The 19,136-nt window shown below is 40.1% G+C and overlaps 2 protein-coding genes across 8 annotated transcripts in view; both read left to right on the top strand.

Moving 5' to 3' along the window:
• The first annotated feature begins 5,513 nt into the window (after positions 1-5,513).
• Positions 5,514-19,136, top strand: part of LOC102303743 (zinc finger protein OZF) — a 25,069-nt gene continuing 11,446 nt past the window's right edge. Inside the window, exons 1-3 of one of the 7 annotated variants that reach the window (XM_042214656.1) lie at positions 5,514-5,822; positions 7,547-7,810; positions 9,801-11,613. In XM_042214656.1, the coding sequence (XP_042070590.1) occupies positions 5,651-5,822; positions 7,547-7,810; positions 9,801-10,747 (1,383 nt within the window). In that variant the 5' untranslated portion in view covers positions 5,514-5,650 and the 3' untranslated portion in view covers positions 10,748-11,613. Of the gene's footprint in view, positions 5,823-7,546; positions 7,811-9,800; positions 11,615-19,136 lie in introns of those variants that run through there. The other 6 variants (XM_042214657.1, XM_042214655.1, XM_005949133.3 and 3 more) reach the window with 6 other exon arrangements.
• Positions 13,516-14,278, top strand: LOC121812446 (tripartite motif-containing protein 29-like). Its single transcript, XM_042214660.1, has one exon. The coding sequence runs from the start codon at positions 13,524-13,526 to the stop codon at positions 14,196-14,198; it is 675 nt and encodes a 224-aa protein (XP_042070594.1). The 5' UTR covers positions 13,516-13,523; the 3' UTR covers positions 14,199-14,278.

Genomic DNA, 19,136 nt, shown 5'->3' on the forward strand with positions numbered 1-19,136 from the left:
TCTTTGCAGTTTTCTGTTGCAAGGTTTATTAATCTTTTCCTGTGTGTGAAGGATGAATGGGAGAAAATAACACCTGAAATGCTTCATCGCTCTGTATCCTCAGTTCCAAAGTGAGGATACAGAGACTTTGCAAACTTTACAAAGTGATAGAGAAAAAAAAATTCAAATATTGACATACGACAAATGTATATTAACAAATGAAATGACATTTTGGTTATCTTTTATGCATAACAGAAAACCTTAAAATAATGTGGTTCAAACCTCAAAACACCAGGAATGTAAAATGTTCAACAGATATGGTTCCCTCATACAAACTGTTTCTCTTATCGATTTTTTTGGTCTTCCAGTCATTCTGATAGAGTTCATCTTGGCTTCATCTTTTCAAGACTTTATTTTCAGTGCTGTGCAGGCTATCCTTCTTGTTCCTGAGCGTAGCCAGTGGTTTGCATCTGGTTGTAAACTCTTGAGAGGAGATATGTCTGTGAAGGTTCTCAGTCATCAAGGCCTCGTAGTCCAAGGAGTTTGGGAAGAAAAGCGTCTGGACTTCTTTAAGTTGCTTGAAGACGTTTCACCTCTCATTTGAGAAGCTTCTTCAGTTCTACGGTGAAATGGTGGAGAGTCCCAGGCTAAGTCCTCACTAATGCGTTTTTGTTTAAAAACTGATCGTTTTCTGTCCGTTTTGGCCTCCCGTCCACACTGAGACGATGTTTTTGCTGACATAAAATTCACACTAGTCCGGATAGATTTGAAAATGGCGTTTTTATTTGAAAACGCTCAGCATCCACACTATCGTTTTCAGTCATTTTCACAGAGTTGTGCGCCAAAAGTGCTTACATTACAGTACTGTGCATGCGTGAAACACAAGAAGATTCGACACTTATTTACCTTTTGGCTCTTTGAAACGTTGCGGCAAAATGTCGAGGAAAAGCACCGAGTTTTTAAAATGGACTAACAATGAGAAGAAGTTGTTGCTGCAAGTAACACAAAAGTACGAAGTAGCAAAAGCGAGTGAGAGTTAAAGAATTTGAAGAAAAGCTATCTGGAGCATGTACAGACTGATATTAATCTTTAATAGGGCTGTCAAAATTGAGGGCAAACAAAACAACTGCTGTATAATGCCCTCCGCTATCTTAGTTTAATTGGTCACATGACTGCATCACATGACTAACATGCGTCATCGTTTTAGAAAGTCTCGGTTTTCGCTGTCCACACTGCGGCAAACACACCGTCTTCAAATGTATGCGTTTTCGAGAGCGTTTTGAAAACTATATGTTTTTCCTTGGAGAAAACGTTGTCTCAGTGTGGACAGGAGGCCAAAACGGAGAGAAAACAATGCGTTTTTAAACGAAAACGCATTAGTGTGGATGTAGCCTAGAGCAGCTCTCAGGCTGCTGGTTTATTTGTTGTTCCTTGGATATTTAAAAGTAGAACGGGAGGCGGAGTCTTCACCACCTCTTCTGTGGAATCAGCTCCCAGTTTGGATTTGGGACATGCTCTCTATTTCTAAGATTAGGCTTAAAACGTTTTCTTTTCGGTAAAGTATATAGTTAGTGTCGAATCCTTCCTTAGTTATGATGAAATAGGCCTAGATATCTGGGGGATTCCCTCAATGTGGTGCATTAACTCACCACATTTAATTATTAGTTATTATTCATCTGTGGCTCTCTTCCACAGCATGTTTTTGTGCTGTTTTCCTCCCATCACCTCCAACTGATCACGGCAGATTGCCGCCCCTCCATGAACCCGATCTTTCTGTTAAAAGGGAAAAGTTTCACTCTTAAGAGTTTGTGTAATTGTTGTGGTTTCTCTATATTATTGTAGGATCTCCACCTTACGATATTAAACATGTCGTTATGATTTGGTGAAATATAAATCTTACTGAATTTAATAGATAGACAGATCAATACTTTATTGTTCCCTCAAGGGAAATTGCTGTATTACAGACCATGATGAAGAATAAAAATAGTATTAATTTATCATCTACAATAAACAACAAGTGAGAAACAGCTTTAAAATAAAATAAAACATTGTATTAATATTCACCCAGAAACACCACATATCTGACATAACTGAATAAAATATTTACAGGAGTTACTCTGCTTGACATTTACTTTCAAATATATTTGCTTGCCGACCCTTAGACACTGCCCTGTAAATGTTTTATTTGAAGGGCTCGAGTGTTTTTGTGCGCCAGCTGAAAACAGCGATAATCCTACTTTAATAACCACATTATTTCAACATGAATTAAAAAACAGATTAAGCATAGATAACTAGTTCTTTTAAACTTTCTTATCAGTCACACACTTCTGAATTGTGTGTCATCAGCCTCTTTCATATCGCCTCTCCTTCAAAGACACCACAGCCGAGCTGCAGCAGACTCTGGACACTTGCAGTCCAAAGACAAAGGAAATCAAATATGACAGTTAACAAAAATAGTATCGAATGTTAACACACATCTTATAAGCTTTTAGTAAGTTGCAGGAATAAAAGAATCATATCCTATAATCATGTGTATATGCTTTGTATTTTTAAATACAGAGATAAAGTAACTAAGTGTATAAAGAACAACAAAGTCCTTTAGGAGGGATGGGTTTTATAACAAAGGTGACAGGCTCTGGTGGAGAGTAGGGAGATTTGAGCATTAAGGAGCAACTCGCATCATTGATATTACGTAACTGTTAAAACAACACTGAAATGTGTTGACGATTCATTTGAATTAAAATGGGAGTGTTTTTCTGTGCTGTACCTGAAAATATCTTGTTTATCTCAGACTCACACACACAGTTACTGGAACAACACTGATAGAAAACGAGTCCAACAGGTTAAAGACATGCAGAAAATATTTTTTTGGACTTGTGACCAAAGCAGTCATAATAAAACCTGCAGATTAGAAACTGAAAGTTCTGACTTTAATCGTTTAAAGTAAAACTAAAAGCTGCTGTAAAGCCAATTGTATTCAAAGTCTGCATTCAATATTTATTTTCATACATTTCAAACTTTTCTCTCCTCTAGTTATTTAATGTAGAAAAATATGATGCTAACATTCATAACAGCATGACATGCAGCTCCTGTTAAGAATGTCAATATTTTGTTTTCTCTCAATGACAAGAATAAATATTTTACTTGCTTTATTCACTCCTGTCATTTTCATTGTTAAAAAAAGGGGGAAGAACAAAAAACACTAACCTGAAATACTCAACGATTATTGGGCGATTGAGAGAAAGCCCTTCTTTAATAAACACCACTGAAGAGTTGCTGTGGATTACAACTGCCAGTAAATATGAACTTCTGCTTTTTAAATGTATATTCAGTAATAAAGATTTGGATTCACTGCCTCTGTTCATGGCTGATGGTCTGTTCTCTACATCACATCCACTTTTCCTCTGCTGTCAGTCTCAGTTCTGTCATTGTCATTCTTAATCAATCAACGTTTCCTGCCCCAACAATCACACAAAGCCCTATGAGCAAGCACATGGTGACAGTGGCAAGGAAAAACTCCTTTTTAACAGGAAGAAACCTCCTGGCAGAACCAGGCTCAGGGAGGGGCGGGGCCATCCATGACTGTTTGGGGGTGAGGGGAGGATGAAAGGACAAAAGACACATTGTGTAAAAGAGCCAGTTATTAATAATGACTAATGATTAAATGCAGAGAGGTGTTTGAGAGAGATGAGTGTAGAAAAAGAAGAAGATTAGGCTACTGGAATAAGTGGCATAACTAAGGGAAGGTTCAGTGTCAGCTGATCCTAACTACGAGCTTCATCAAAAAACAAAGTTTTAATCCTTATCCTAAAAGCAAAGTGGGTGTCTGACTCATACCTAATGGGCTCAAATTAACATGTATCTTAAAAAGAAATAAGAACTATAAGGAATACTGAAATGTGTTTAATTTTGGACTACTAACTTGTTTTAATGAATAGCTGAAGCAGTTTTACTTCTTGGTGCCTGTGGTGGAGGTGTGCTCCCTGGCCTGCTGCAGAGGAGGGGGGATAAGTTAGATCACACTGCTATCTTCTTGGCTTTTTCATTGACAGCGGAGCAGAATGACGAGTGGGTGGCAGCAGCCTTGGAGTGACTGTTTCCAGCGTGCAAAGAACCAAAACAACAGAATCGGCTGCCATAGACAAACTGAGCAAACTGACAGCGGTGTGTGTGCGTGGGGTCCTTTCTTCTGTGCCTCTGCACTGATTAAAAATTCTGTTAGCAGGAAGTTTATGTTGAGCTCAGTGTGTTTGATTTGACTTCATATGTGAAAAAAACAATTACACACAACTGAACAAACATTAAAATGACCAGAGACCGAAAGAAAACTCACACACAGAAAATGAGCTGAGGGAGACACCTGGTGGACAAACACAGACATGACAGTAAGAAAGACTAAAGTGCAGAGTGGAGACAAACAGCTGGAAATACTTGTTGGAAAGGATTGTCATGCTTCAGACAAACACACAGCACACACTCTAACAGTCCTTTATTTGCACTGAAGGAGACACGTGAAGGAACCAAATCACACAATAATGAAGTGAACACATTTATAGTCAGTGTTCAAGATGGTGGATAGAAATGAAATTCATTTTTATGTATTTTTATGTCTGTGTCTTACAGCAGATACAGCATTTACATAAACTCACTGGCCTTTTTCTACTGAACACTCTTTACTGATGGATGATTCGTTGTAAAAAGTGGATCTACCAACATTTTATTTCTTTGTTATTGTGATTAAAATGTCAAACAAATATATTTTCCACTTTTTGTGTGACAGATGCAGGAATTTCTCTGTCCTGCATGTGGAGAAATCTGCTGTTAAATCAGAACATTAACAGGTTTCAGGTTGTATTCAAACACATATTACTGTGTATCATGTGTCAGCAGGCACGTGTTAACAGGGACTATGAAACACGTTATAAGATGGTCTCAGGCTAAAAATACTTTGCTTCGTTTAAAAGAATGTAGGCAAATGTTTTCACGGATATGCATTAAAACAACAACAAATATGTAAATGAGTAATATCCAAGCAAATAAATAAATAAATAATATAAGACTGTTTTTTAATTCAGGATTCCTTTTTGACATATTGAATCCTGATAGTTTCTCAGCAGCTTCATCATAATGTGTTTTTGTTATCATACAAATTGGACAAATTCAAAATATCCATAAAACCAAAATAATCTGCTGTAGTTTTTGATGCTGCACCAACACGTGTGCTCATACTGTTGATGATTTAGCCTTCAGTTTAGAAGCATTAATAACAGCTGACTGTAGGGATATAATTATTTATGTTACTGCCTCTTTTGCTCTTCCTTATTTAATGATATATCATTAACAGCAGGAGAATGCATGGAGGACCTGTGATAAATACTGTATCAATAACAGGCATGAACCTGTTTACGCTTTCTCTTTGGAATATAAATAAAGTTATGAACGAGGGAGAAAAAACGTCACGTGACTGCAGGCCAACAAATCACAGTAGAGCAACAAAGTAAAAGGAGGCGTGTCCATGCGAGAATAGTCACGTGCACAGATATGGCTGCTGTTTGACGAAGTGGACTGAACTCCGGGGAGAGAGAAACTTACGTATCGATCCCGTCACGTCAGTGTAGATCAGTCTGTATAGATGCGTGTATCGATCCGCTCAGCCTGAGTTGAAGCAGCGATGAGTTCAGCTCAGTATCTGAGAGAGTTCATCAAGGAGAGACTAACTGCTGTTTGTGAAGAAATCTTCTCAGAGGTTCAAAAAACCATCGTCCAGTATGAGGAGGAGATCAACCGTCAGCACAGACTGCTGGATATCAGCCGGAAACCCGACAGAAACTCACACATCATAGGTATGGACGTGTTTTTAACTCTGTGCTGTTCAAGCTCAGATTCTTCAGTGTGACTGACTTTACTAGAAGAAGTTAAACTGGGTCTTTATCAGTGCTGTGGGTCAGTGTCCAGTGATGGACTATGTTGGACTGGTGCAGGTCCATGGTCACTGCTAGGTTAGCTCCTGGTAGCAGCAGAGTAAGCCAATGTAGACAGCAGCATCTCTGAGCAGACCAGGGACGGATCTAAAGAAATTTTCTTCAGGTGGCAAAATCAAAGCCTTTTCTTTTCAAACACATATGCAGGTGGTACAATGATTAAAATGCAGTAAGTATACACTTCTTTAATATAACTATAGTCTATAACTTAATCATTGTCTGTAGCCTACATACTTAAAAACTTTAGTTACATAAAAAATGTGAGTTTTGATTCTATGTACTGTATAGTCTGTATAATAAATAAATATGTAGCTCAATAAGTATAAAATCCAGAAAGCTACACAACATAGGGCGGTTCATTTACACACACAAGTCTAACTTAAGTTTCACACTGTTTTCGTTAGAAAACATTCAAATTGTTACATGCTTAAATTTACACAAAATGTCATAAATCTGCACTGTCATGAACAAAAATGTAAACCTAATTTTTCATGATTTGTTGGGTTAACCCTCTGAGGTCCAAAATATAACCGGACATTTTTGACACCTTTTGATTTTACATTTGTATTTCACCCTCAGACTGTTTCATTTTATTTTTTTCCCCCTTTGCCTTGGTATCATTCTTTTCAGCTCAACCTCGCATATCTGAATTGTTTTTTCATTGACATCATTCATTGATCTGAAATCACACAAAAAACAAAATCCCACTAGTATTATTTTACTGTTAAAAAAAACAACACAGACATGTTGAGTAAATTATTTTTATAACTTGAAATGCAAATATAAATTGTACATTTTGAACACTTATGCACACATTTTGTAAACATATCTAAATCTAAACTAGTTTATCTTTCCACAAAACCAGATTGTAATAAATACTTAAACAAAGTGCTCTAATGTTTATTCTGCACTAAAATTTAGAGAAGCTTAAAGAAAAAAATGCTTTTTTAAAGAATACGCATTTTGTTGCATTTATTTAATTTTTTAAACTTTATTTTCTCCAACAGTTCATCAGGTGTCAGTGTTTTAGGTCCTATTGATATTGTTAGACAGACCATCTAACATGATAGACCTTATCACATGACCTGGTGATGAAGCTCTACAGTGAACATGAAAAATATAACGCCAAAGTGCAACATTGTTTCTGCAAAAATGACAAGATGCTAAAAGAATGTTAACAGAAAACTATTAATTTTATACATTTACAAATGAATATATCTCACTGCTCAGTGGTGCCTTTATTTTTAATGACAGTTGCACATTTGAACTCTTACACTTTAAACTATTTCAAAACTGGAAAACATTCATGCGTTTTTTGCATCATCACCTGTGAATTCCACCTCATTGCCTGAGAGTGCCTCTATGACCCGCCTCAGCTGATGAAAACATCCTGCATTCATATACTTAATTTAACATGATCAATACCACACTGTGGCGCTGGTCAGGCTACAATCTGAGCTCACTGTCTCTCCAATTGATCATGATTTATTCAGGCTTTGATTCATGCTTTTGTAAAATAGTGTTGCGTGTGTTCTTGTATCATCACATTAGTTACCTTGTTCTGTTTTTTTTCTTTGTTCCTCAAGACCTCCCACAAAATCATGACTGTGAGGAAGAGGAGGGTCTGGATGAGCAGCAGGTCTGTAACCAGGAGAGGAACTCCAGTCTGGTCCAGGAGGACCCAGAGCCTCCACAGATTAAAGAGGAACAGGAGGAGCTCTGCAGCAGTCAGGAGGGAGAGCAGCTTGGACTGAAGCAGGAGGCTGAAGGCATTATCGTCTGGACTGGGGAAGAGCAGCTGAGAGAGATGGAGACCATCTGGAAACCTGTGATAAAGTTACACAAAATAGGTATGTAAGACTCTGATGTCCTAATAAAAATGAAGGTCACCCATGTAGGTGATGAGTAAAAATAACATTGTAAAAAAAAAGAAAGATAAATGGCCTGCATTTGTATAGCGCTTTACTCAGTCCCTAAGGACCCGAAAGCGCTTTACACTACATTCAGTCATCCACCCATTCACACACACATTCACACACTGGTGATGGCAGGCTACATTGTAGCCACAGCTGCCCTGGGGCGCACTGACAGAGGCGAGGCTCCCAGACACTGGCGCCACCGGGCCCTCTGACCACCACCAGTAACATTGTAATAACATTGTAAAAATAATAGTGTTACTAAAAATAACATTGAGCAGAGTGCGACCAACTGTTCGGGTAACAAAAAATAAAACCTCTGTAACTCTCCATGTGGTCAACAACAGACACACATTATGCCCGTGTCGTGGACTAAACCAATCAGAGATAGTCATGGGCGGGACCTCTCTGATTGGCCGTGGTCCAATTGAAAGTGCAGTTGGAAGATGGAGGTGAGTAGCTTGAATAAAGCGATATCAATTCATTAAATCCTGAATCGACTTTTAAATATAACTGTGTTTTGCCAGAAACGCCAGATTCTCAGATTAAAGCTCACAAAACCATTTCAACAACAACCAAACAGCAAATGAGAGCAGGTACACGGATTCCACACAAAGACGTAAACACAGACCTGACGCATCAGAATCAACTTTGTCTTTCTCGGCTTTCTCACCCGACGGCCCGTAGACGGACACGCTGTCGGAGCTCTGTGTTCACGTCTTTTTGCGCTGATTCTGAGCTGCAGGTTTTGTCTCTCTCCAACTAAAATTCACAGAGCCAGCAGCAAAAGAAGCAGCAAACTGCGCTTCACATTTGGTCAATGTCGTCATGAATTCCCTTTGAGTTTTGCTGTTTTGCTTCCACCACGATAAAAATCAGACTTCATGCACAGCTAGCTCTCTCTCTCTCTCTCTCTGTACTTCAAGAACAGTTTCCCGTCTCAAATCTGTTTTCTGCACTATTCATTCGCTTATTACCCACCAGTCTACCGTTGATTACAGCGCTGTCGGCCGCTGTCTTTTTCTTTTTTTTTTATTTACTTAAATGACCTCGGAAAAGAAAGCCTAATTTCTGCTGTTTAATACTGAAGAAAAACTTTTTAAAATTATGCAAAATTACAGAATATTTTTAAGGTTATCTGCTATAAAAAGCCAGGCCAGAAAAATCTCCTTCATGTTTTTCTGTGTTTTATTCTCAGTTACTTTGACACAAAGGCATCTGCTGTGATGTTCACAATTCTGATGAAGTCTCACATGTATCCGTACTGATAAATGATCAGAATTATAATATTTCTGACTGGCTGAGGCTAAATTGAATCAAATCAGAACTTTGAGAACCTGAATCGAATGGATTATAGAAATCAGTGATGATACGCAGCCCTAGTGAGCAGCCTTGGCCTAACAGAAGTGGATGTAGCTGTGGGTAATAAGAAAAGATGAAAAGAACTATTGATAACTTTTTTGTTAAGTTAAGGCCTGATCCATCTGAAGTTCATAGCCAGCTCTAACATGGTGCCATCTGTCTTTGAACGCTGAAAAAACACAGTGTATCCAGAAAACACATTATATGCTGCAAAACAATGCACTGCCCAAGTGTCCCCTCTCCCCATTGCCTTTCAGCAGCAGACAGCAACAAACAGGTCGTCAGAGGAGGCCAAGATGATGATTAAGTTTAACATTTTCTACAATATTGCCAAAGCACTTTAAGCATAAGATTGTTAGTTAATAATTTAGAAATTAATATTGTCTGTATGGACTGCAACTCCCCCCCCAAAAAAGTGCACATGTAAAACTGCGGTGTTAAGTGATGCGGTTGAAACATTTTAGTCCACCTAACTTTTGTGCCGGTGTAACGATGGCAAAAAGTTAGTCTAGAGCCCTGTCAGTAAATGTATTTTTATCATTTTGTTCATTTGTGCTTTCAGACCTCCAACAGCAGGATCTCTCTGAAAAGGACGGTGTTCTCACAGACCAGCAGGTCTGTAACCAGGAGAGGAACTCCAGTCTGGACCAGGAGGACCCAGAGCCTCCACAGATTAAAGAGGAACAGGAGGAACTGTGCAGCAGTCAGGAGGGAGAGCAGCTTGGACTGAAGCAGGAGGCTGATACTTTCATGGTGACTCGATCTTATGAGGAAAGTGACCACAGTGAGCAGCTTCTTTCTCACAGCTCTCCTGAAGGAGAGAGCCGAGATCATGAAGAAAATGGGCACGTGGAGTCAGGATCTACTAGAAATACAGAGCTGAAGAAGAGACATCACAGAAAGAGAGGTCATAGACAGAGACAAGACAACACTGCTGTGTCAGAGAGTCAAAGTAAACCTGTCTCAAGGAAAAAGTCTCTAGAATGTGACATCTGTGGAAAAACCTTTCGGCATAAATTTGTGCTGACTATACATCTGAGAGTTCACACAGGCGAGAAACCGTACACTTGTAACACCTGTGGAAAAAGATTTTTTCACTCATCAGCATTAAAAAGACACAAGAGAATTCACACTGGTGAGAAGCCATATTCCTGTAGCACCTGTGGAAAAAAATTTATTCAGAAATCAATTTTGGACTGTCATGAAAGAAGTCACACAGGTGAGAAACCATATCCTTGTAGCACGTGTGGAAAAAGATTTTCTGATTTATCAGCAATTAAAAAACACAGGAGAATGCACACAGGTGAGAAACCATATTCATGTGGGATCTGTGGAAAAAGATGTAGTCAGAAAGCAGCATTGGAATCTCATGTAAGAACTCACACAGGCGAGAAGCCGTATTCTTGTAGCACCTGTGGGAAAAGATTCACTCGAAAATCACTTTTGAACTGTCATACAAGAACTCACAAAGATGAGAAGCTGCATTCTAGTAGCACCTGTGAGTCATAGCAGTGTGTTGGTGGTAGTGCTTACACTGTCAAGTCACTGCAACAACTGATTGGAGATGATTCATATTCAAGACAGTATTTTCTGCTATTTTAGGTCCTTTACAATTTAAAGCGTCTTGAGAGAACTGTCATTGTGATTTTGTGCTTTATAAGTAAAACTGAATAAAATTGGATTGTCTAGAGGAGTGAAGAACTCTCATCATTCTTTGTTCAGTTTATTACCTTATTCTTATAATTGCATATCCTATTAGAGTGATTAGAACATGCTGTAGGTATTACAGGTACTGCGCTGCAGTGGTTTGTAACATAGCTATCTAATAGACTCCAATTTCTTCACGGAAATGGAGAGTCCTCTTCACATGCTTAATTATGGAGTTCCACAGGGTTCAGTGCTAGGACCAATTCTGTTTACATTAAACATGCTTCCCTTATACATTTTTACTGCTATGCTGATGACACCCAGCTCTATCTATCCATGAAGCCAAGTAACACACACCAATTAGTTAGTTAAACTGCAGGAATGTCTTAAAAAGACATAAATACCTGGACCTCTAATTTTCAGAGTGATGCTAAAAAACTAGTTCATGCATTTATTACTTCTAGGCTGGACTACGTTAATTCATTATTATTAGGAAGTTCTAAAACCTCCCTGAAAAGCCTTCATTAATCCAAAATTCTGCAGCAAGACAGAGCCTTCAGTTTTCAGGCCCCTCTTCTGTGGAACCGGCTTCCAGTTTGGATTCAGGAGACAGACGCTATTTCTACTTTTAGGCTTAAAACCTTCCTTTTGTTCTAAAGCATATAGTCAGGGCTGGACCAGGTGACCCTGAATCCTCCCTCAGTTATGCTGAAATAGGTGTAGGCTGCTGGGGGATTCTCGTGATGCACTGAGTGTTTCTTCTTCAATCACCTTTCTCAGTCACTATGTGTTAATAGACCTCTCTGCACTAAATCATACCCGTTATTAATCTCTGTCTCTCTTCCACAGCATGTCTTATATCCTGTTTTCTTTCTCTTCCTGTTAAAAGGGAGTTTTTCCTTCCCACTGTCACCAAAGTGCTTGCTCATAGGGGGTCATTGATCTGCATGTATTATTGTAGGAATACATGCAGTATAAAGCACCTTGAGGCAACTGTTGTGATTTGGCACTGTTTAAATAAAATTTAATTTAATTAAATGTATTTTGAGGGTTTCATACCTAATATATGAAAACAGCATAACATAGTATTGTTGAGTTTTTCACAGATTTCTGTCTTTATTCCTGATGATGGATCCAGTGGTGGTAGGGGGTCCTTGTAAACTTGCAATGAAAAGTTTTGTTTTAATGTTCTTTTTCTAAGTAAATTGTGTTTTAATTAAATTACCTGAATAAATCTGCTTCATGACTGAACTAACAAAAACAATTAAGTTCTCTAATACAACTTTTACATTCACCCTCCATTTGGGCCAATTTACTCTTTGTAGGTTTAAATTTTTTTTGTGGAAACAGCAAAAGTTTCTACAGAACAAACGTCTTGTTCTTGCCAGACAAGAAAGTTGAAGCAGGTAGGGCCCTAACCCTATGTGGAAATAGCTCGGAGAGAGTTAAGATTTTCCTCTTTGAAAAAACACTTTGACTCTGGATTAATGTGCCATGAGCACGAATATACAGGGTGGGGCATTTATATGGATACACCGTAATAACATGGGGATGGTTGGTGATATTAAAGTCCTGTTTGTGGCACATTAGTATATGTGAGGGGGCAAACTCCTCAAGATGGGTGGTGACCATGGTGGCCATTTAGAAGTCGGCCATCTTGGATACAACTTTTGTTTTTTCAATAGGAAGAGGGCCATGTGACACATCAAACTTATTGGTAATGTCACAAGAAAAACAATGGTGTGCTTGGTTTCAACGTAACTTTATTCTTTCATGAGTTATTTACAAGTTTCTCTTTGTTCACAGCCATTGACATGTCAGAGGTTAACACGTGAGGAGCGGATCGAAATTGTGTTGATATCTGGTGAACGCAGTAACCGGGTCATTGCAGCAGATTTCAATGCAAGACACCCTACGAGACCACCCATCTCCCATGCTACAGTAGCAAACTGCTTGCTAAGTTTCGTGAAACTGGTTCAGTGTTGGATTTGCCAAAATGTGGACGCAAGAAAACTGTCACTAATGAAGAAACATCAGTGGCTGTCCTAGCTTCATTCAGCAAGAGCCCACAGCGTAGCACTCGCCGCATGTCACTGGAGAGTGGCATTAGTCAAACATCCCTTCGGCGGATATTAGCTACTCACAAATGGCACCCTTACAAACTCCAGCTACTGCAGCATCTCAACGAGGATGACCCAGATCGGCGCACAGAATTTGCAGAATGGGCAAAACAAAAATTGGAACAGGACCCTCAGTTCACGCAGAAGATTTTGTTCAGTGATGAGGCAAACTTTTATGTGAATGGTGAAGTTAACAAACAAAACCACCGCTATTGGTCTGACACTAACCCACATTGGATGGATCCCTCCAAGACTGTTGGAACAACAAAAGTGATGGTTTGGTGTGGTATATGGGGTACAACGATAGTGGGTCCATTCTTCATCAATGGAAACCTCAAGGCCACTGGATATTTGAAATTGCTACATGATGATGTGTTTCCCTCTTTATGCACTGAAGCTGGCACGTTCCCTGAGTTTTTCCAGCAAGATGGTGCACCACCACATTATGGGTGCCAGGTCCGAGCATTCCTAGATGAACAGTTTCCTGGAAAGTGGATTGGTCATCGTGGGCCAGTTGAATGGCCCCCAAGGTCTCACAATCTGACCCCCTTAGACTTTTATCTTATAGCTGTTATCTCTGCACAGTGGATGAACATAAAGGCCATGAAACAGTCCCAGCTGCAGCAGAAAGGACTGAGAAGCAGAAGGAGCTCGAGGTGAGACGACTAAACATCCAGCAGAGAATCCAGGAGCGAGAGAAAGATGTGAAGCTGCTTCAACAGGAGGTGGAGGCCATCAATGGCTCTGCTGATAAAGCAGTGGAGGACAGTGAGAAGATGTTCACTGAGCTGATCCGTCTCCTCCAGAAAAGAAGCTCTGATGTGAAGCAGCAGGTCAGATCCCAGCAGGAAACTGAAGTGAGTCGAGTCAAAGAGCTTCAGGAGAAGCTGGAGCAGGAGATCGCTGAGCTGAAGAGGAAAGACGGCGAGCTGGAGCAGCTCTCACACACAGAGGATCACAACCAGTTTCTACACAACTACCCCTCACTGTCAGCACTCAGTGAGTCTACACACTCATCCAGCATCAATATTCGTCCTCTGAGCTACTTTGAGGATGTGACAGCAGCTGTGTCAGAGACCAGAGATAAACTACAGGACATTCTGAGAGAGGAATGGACAAACATCTCACTGACAGTCACTGAAGGGATGTTTTACTGTCACCAGCAGAGCCAAAGACCAGAGCTGGATTCTTAAAATATTCACATGAAATCACACTGGATCCAAACACAGCAAACACACATCTGTTATTATCTGAGGGGAACAGAAAAGTAACACAGTTGAAAGAACAACAATGTTATTCTGATCATCCAGACAGATTCACCTTTTATGATCAGGTAGAGTGGAGAGGAGCGGTAGAGGAATAGAAGTAGCAGTCTCATACAAGAATATCAAAAGAGCAGTATAAATGAATGTGTATTTGGATACAATGACAAATCTTGGGCATTACTTTGTGAAAACAAAAGTTATTCATTCTATCACAAAAAAATCCAAACTGTCCTCTCAGGTCCTCGGTCCTCCAGAGTAGGAGTGTACCTGGATCACAGAGCAGGTATTCTGTCTTTCTACAGCGTCTCTGAAACCATGACTCTCCTCCACAGAGTCCAGACCACATTCACTCAGCCGCTCTATGCTGGACTTTGGCTTTATTTCTCTGCTGGAGCTACTGCAGAGTTGATTAAAGTCAAATAGACAGAGAAGATAGGTTCTTGTGGAAGATTGTTGGGTTTTCTTGATCACATATGACCCTAAACGGTACATCTTAGAGGTCTGAACTTTTGAAAAGTATCAATAATTTGAGTCATTATTTTTTATAATACAATTGATATCAAAAACAGCCAAAAATACTGAGGAAGTGTGGTGAATAGGGAAAAGATAAAAACATGTTAAAACAATATTGTGATTATTGCACTTGGTAAAAAAGAAAAAATTCAAAATGTACTAATTCATCGTGAAAAGATAAAAAGTTCTATATTCAAATAATCTCTACTATAAAAAATCTAAAATACAATTCAAAAAGTAAATAAGGTTTTAATAAGCTAATAAAAAGTTTTCAAGTTTGGAACACTTTCAAACAAATCCACACACATTTCACAGATCTGAAGGGGATCAAGACAATCAAGACACGTATTTTCAAATGTACCTGAACATGGTCATTTTTCAGTCTGAGATAAATCATTTTTGTATGTGTATCAAAAGCCTCAAAAAGAGATAATCAACATTTCTGCATTCATCATGTTTTCCCACTGTCACAGAAGAGGACATCTGATGGGGTTGAGGTGGAAACATCTGGTGACACAAATCTGAAGGCTAGATCAACCCATTTAACCACTTTTCGCCTCTGACGTTTATGATCTTCAAAATAAACGCAATGTCTTTGAGGTCTAATCTTTAAAAATGTCACAAGAATTTGAATCCTTGAGCTGTTACAAATTTTTAAATGTCTACTGCAAAGATCACAGTGACACATAGTGATCAGGCATATGATTTACAAATGCCCAGTTTTAGAGCTGTAAACTGTGAGCAATTCAAAGTTAAAAAAAAAAATATATATATATATATATATATATATACAGTGTTGGGAAGGTTACTTTTAAAATGTATTCCATTACAGAATACAGAATACATGCCCCAAAATGTATTCTGTAACGTATTCCGTTACGTTACTCAATGACAGTAACGTATTCTGAATACTTTGGATTACTTAATATATTGTGGCGAGTTCAGACAAGGAGGAGACGGAGGTATCGTTTGGTCTTGCTTCCCGTGAGCTAGCCAGGGAGCACAGCCGTTTATTACATTTGCAGAAGAACACACTGCCACTAGCTAACTGCTCAGCGCGGCAACCACAACACACATAGGGCGCCCTCTGACCCCGGAAGGACACACCGTCGCAGCGAGAGGGCGTCACCCGTCACCATGGCAACATACACAAAACATAACTGTACAAGCAGAACCCCGAACAGCCCTGACCCGCTACAATATTATCATGCTTTTTACAACAACGTGAATGTACTATTGCTGTGTGATTTATTACTATTACTGAAGGTCCGCGACTCCGAACTGTAGTAAAGGGACCTCTGACTAATGCTGGGCTCACACTGTGCGATTTTTGGCCCATTTTGAGCCGATTTTTGAGTCGTGCGATCGTTTTGGCGATCGGCCCGATTTTGGCCTTCATCGTGCGTCGTGCATCGTGTAGTATACGTGGGGTAACGAGAAGCGATTGACACCTCACGACCAGCTCCCGATCATCAATCGCTTGGTCGTGAGGGTGTCACCGCAGTTTGCCACACTGCGCACGCGCAAACACAAATGTCAGCGAAAAAGACGGCGTAGCACGGCAGTGCAGCGTGTGATCTGGACACAAGCGATGGAGGCACAACCTGTAGAACCATCCGAGCCCTTTCGATGTGGCCTCACAAAATTATCACGACCACAACAACCGTGAAAATAGTTGGATCGACACTGCTGCTCAATCACAGCTGCCTGACCAATGTTTTTCATTAGCAATTTAGCAAAGTTGATGGTGGTGGTGTGTCTGTGTGAGTGAAAGACGGAGAGGGAGAGCGAGCGACAGAATTTCTGTTATAACCTTCATTTTTATGGACGCACAGTGTGAGCACTCAGGTCGCATCAGAGCATCGGGCCGTATAGTGTGAGACCCTGCATCGTGACCTATGAACTTCTAACCCATCCATTCGCTTCCGCTTATCCTTTTCAGGGTCGCGGGGGGCGCTGGAGCCTATCCCAGCTGTCATAGGGCGAAGGCGGGGTACACCCTGGACAGGTCGCCAGTCTGTCGCAGGGCTAACACACAGGGACAGACAACCATTAACACTCACATTCACTCGCACATTCACACCTAGTGACAATTTGGATTAATCAATTAACCTATCCCCCACAAACTTCTAACCCCTGCGAGTCAATCGTACAGTTTGAGCAGGAGCTGAATCGCGCGACTGAAAAAATCGCACAGTGTAAGCCCAGCATAATACGGCGGGGTCCCTGTCGGCTGGTAGCCGAAAAATAGCTCTACTTTGTTGTGTGGGTCAACTTTTCTTGCGACAGACAGAGAGAGGCGTTGAAAGGCTGCTCCAACGGAACTTGTTGTTTTCGGAGGAAAACACGAACACAGTGTACAGTCGAGTCTTAATAGCTTACTTACAACTGGGCTCGTCAGGCACTCTTCTTGGCTGCAGTGGTTATTATTATATTTACATGCTTCCAGCTCCCGTTTTTGCTCGATGACTGCTCGTACCTTTCCACTCCCCTTTTTCTCCCTCCTAGCGCTCACAGACACATAACGTGTATGGCAGTCCATTCTCCCAGCAGCACGGACTACACTGCCCATGATGCTACATTCTTTAGAGCTATGCTTGTAGCATTCTGCCTGTTAGCTTAGCACAACAACAACGAAAAGGCGCTCTCTCACCCAGGAAACACACAGTCGCAGAGAGAGAGAGCGTCGCCCTGTAACCATGGCAACCGTAACGCTGCCGCCTGGAACAACAGAACGTAGCTGTCAAACAAAACCCAAACAGTCCTGACCCGCGACAAAATGAAACAGGAAAGTACCCCAGTGTATTCCATTTATTTCAACAAAGTAACTGTATTCTGAATACCACCTTTTTAAACGGTAACTGTAACGGAATACAGTTACTCATATTTTGTATTCTAAATACGTAACGGCGGTACATGTATTCCGTTACTCCCCAACACTGTATATATAGTATATAAAAATATTACTAAGTAATCTCATATCGCCCACCTATATATATATATATATATATATATAGTATTTTCGCTTTTTTTTTTTTTGTTCTTTCAGTAATAATAACAAACAATAAGACCAAACCCAGAGTACCCTACTGCCGATGTCACTGTAGAGGTAGATACTGTAGAACAGCTCAACCCCAAAAAAATGTTTTTGAAAATTTTTTTTGCATATGACAAATGTATTCATTTTTAGTGAACCTTCGGTTATTCACTTTACCTAAGCATAAGGAGGTTACTAAGGTCTAAGCTTAACCTACCTAAAAGTAGGTGACATTCAAATCCACAAAGTGTGTATGTGTGTGTGTGGCTGTCATTTAGGTTAACACAACATTGGAAAATAGTATTACTGAAACACACAGTTCATTGCATTCACAGTTTCGTGTTTTTAACATCATCACATTTTATCGTGCTATGTTGAATGGAAACAGTGTTTCACAAAGCCTCGCTTTACCCTTCGCTACATTTATATTAACTAGATAACTGAGTGACATGGAATCCCTTACTTAATAATTCACTTCCGAAATAGACATTTGAAGGATGCAGACACAACTCACGAGCCGCCGTTGTTGATAAATAAATAATAATAATGGACATGGTGCATAGGTTTAAAGTCGGAAATCCCGAGTTCTCTGTCGGAAATGTGTTGTGGAGGGCCCCTTACATCGGATTTCACACTTGGAAAGTCAGAGTAGACCAACATAAACGATTTAACAATCCAAGAAGGCGGGACTGAATGTGAACAAAATTAGAACTGTAAACTTTCAATCTGCTCTGCAACTCGTTCAATTAGTCATACGCAGAGAAGTGAACAGGCTCTATCATTGAATGTGTTTTTAAGCACAACAAATAAGTATCAGGTCTTACTGCTATCGACACTGGAATGGCTCTACCTTGCTAAACTGATTCTGTTTTATCTGAATGCTCTCACTCAGGAGTGACGTAACTCCCGAGATCCGAGGCATCTGGAACGCGGCATTACCATTCAACAAATCGGCGTGGCTCCCTGAGTCACGTGACGCACGAGCGCAAACTCACGGCGGACCTGGGTGGAGCGAGAAGTACGTCCGCAACATGGCCGCTGTTTGATAAAGCTGATTGAACTTAGAGGAAAAACACAAACTAAAGTACTGATCTTATGACGTTAATATCCATCTGATACCGGTGTCGATGCTTGTATCGATCCGCTCAGCCTGAGTTGAAGCAGCGATGAGTTCAGCTCAGTATCTGAGAGAGTTCATCAAGGAGAGACTAACTGCTGTTTGTGAAGAAATCTTCTCAGAGGTTCAAAAAACCATCGTCCAGTATGAGGAGGAGATCAACCGTCAGCACAGACTGCTGGATATCAGCCGGAAACCC

The sequence above is a fragment of the Haplochromis burtoni genome, unplaced genomic scaffold (assembly GCF_018398535.1).
Source record: "Haplochromis burtoni strain Fernald_Lab_line unplaced genomic scaffold, NCSU_Asbu1 Contig_597, whole genome shotgun sequence".
In the NCBI taxonomy this organism is placed as follows: Eukaryota; Metazoa; Chordata; class Actinopteri; order Cichliformes; family Cichlidae; genus Haplochromis; species Haplochromis burtoni.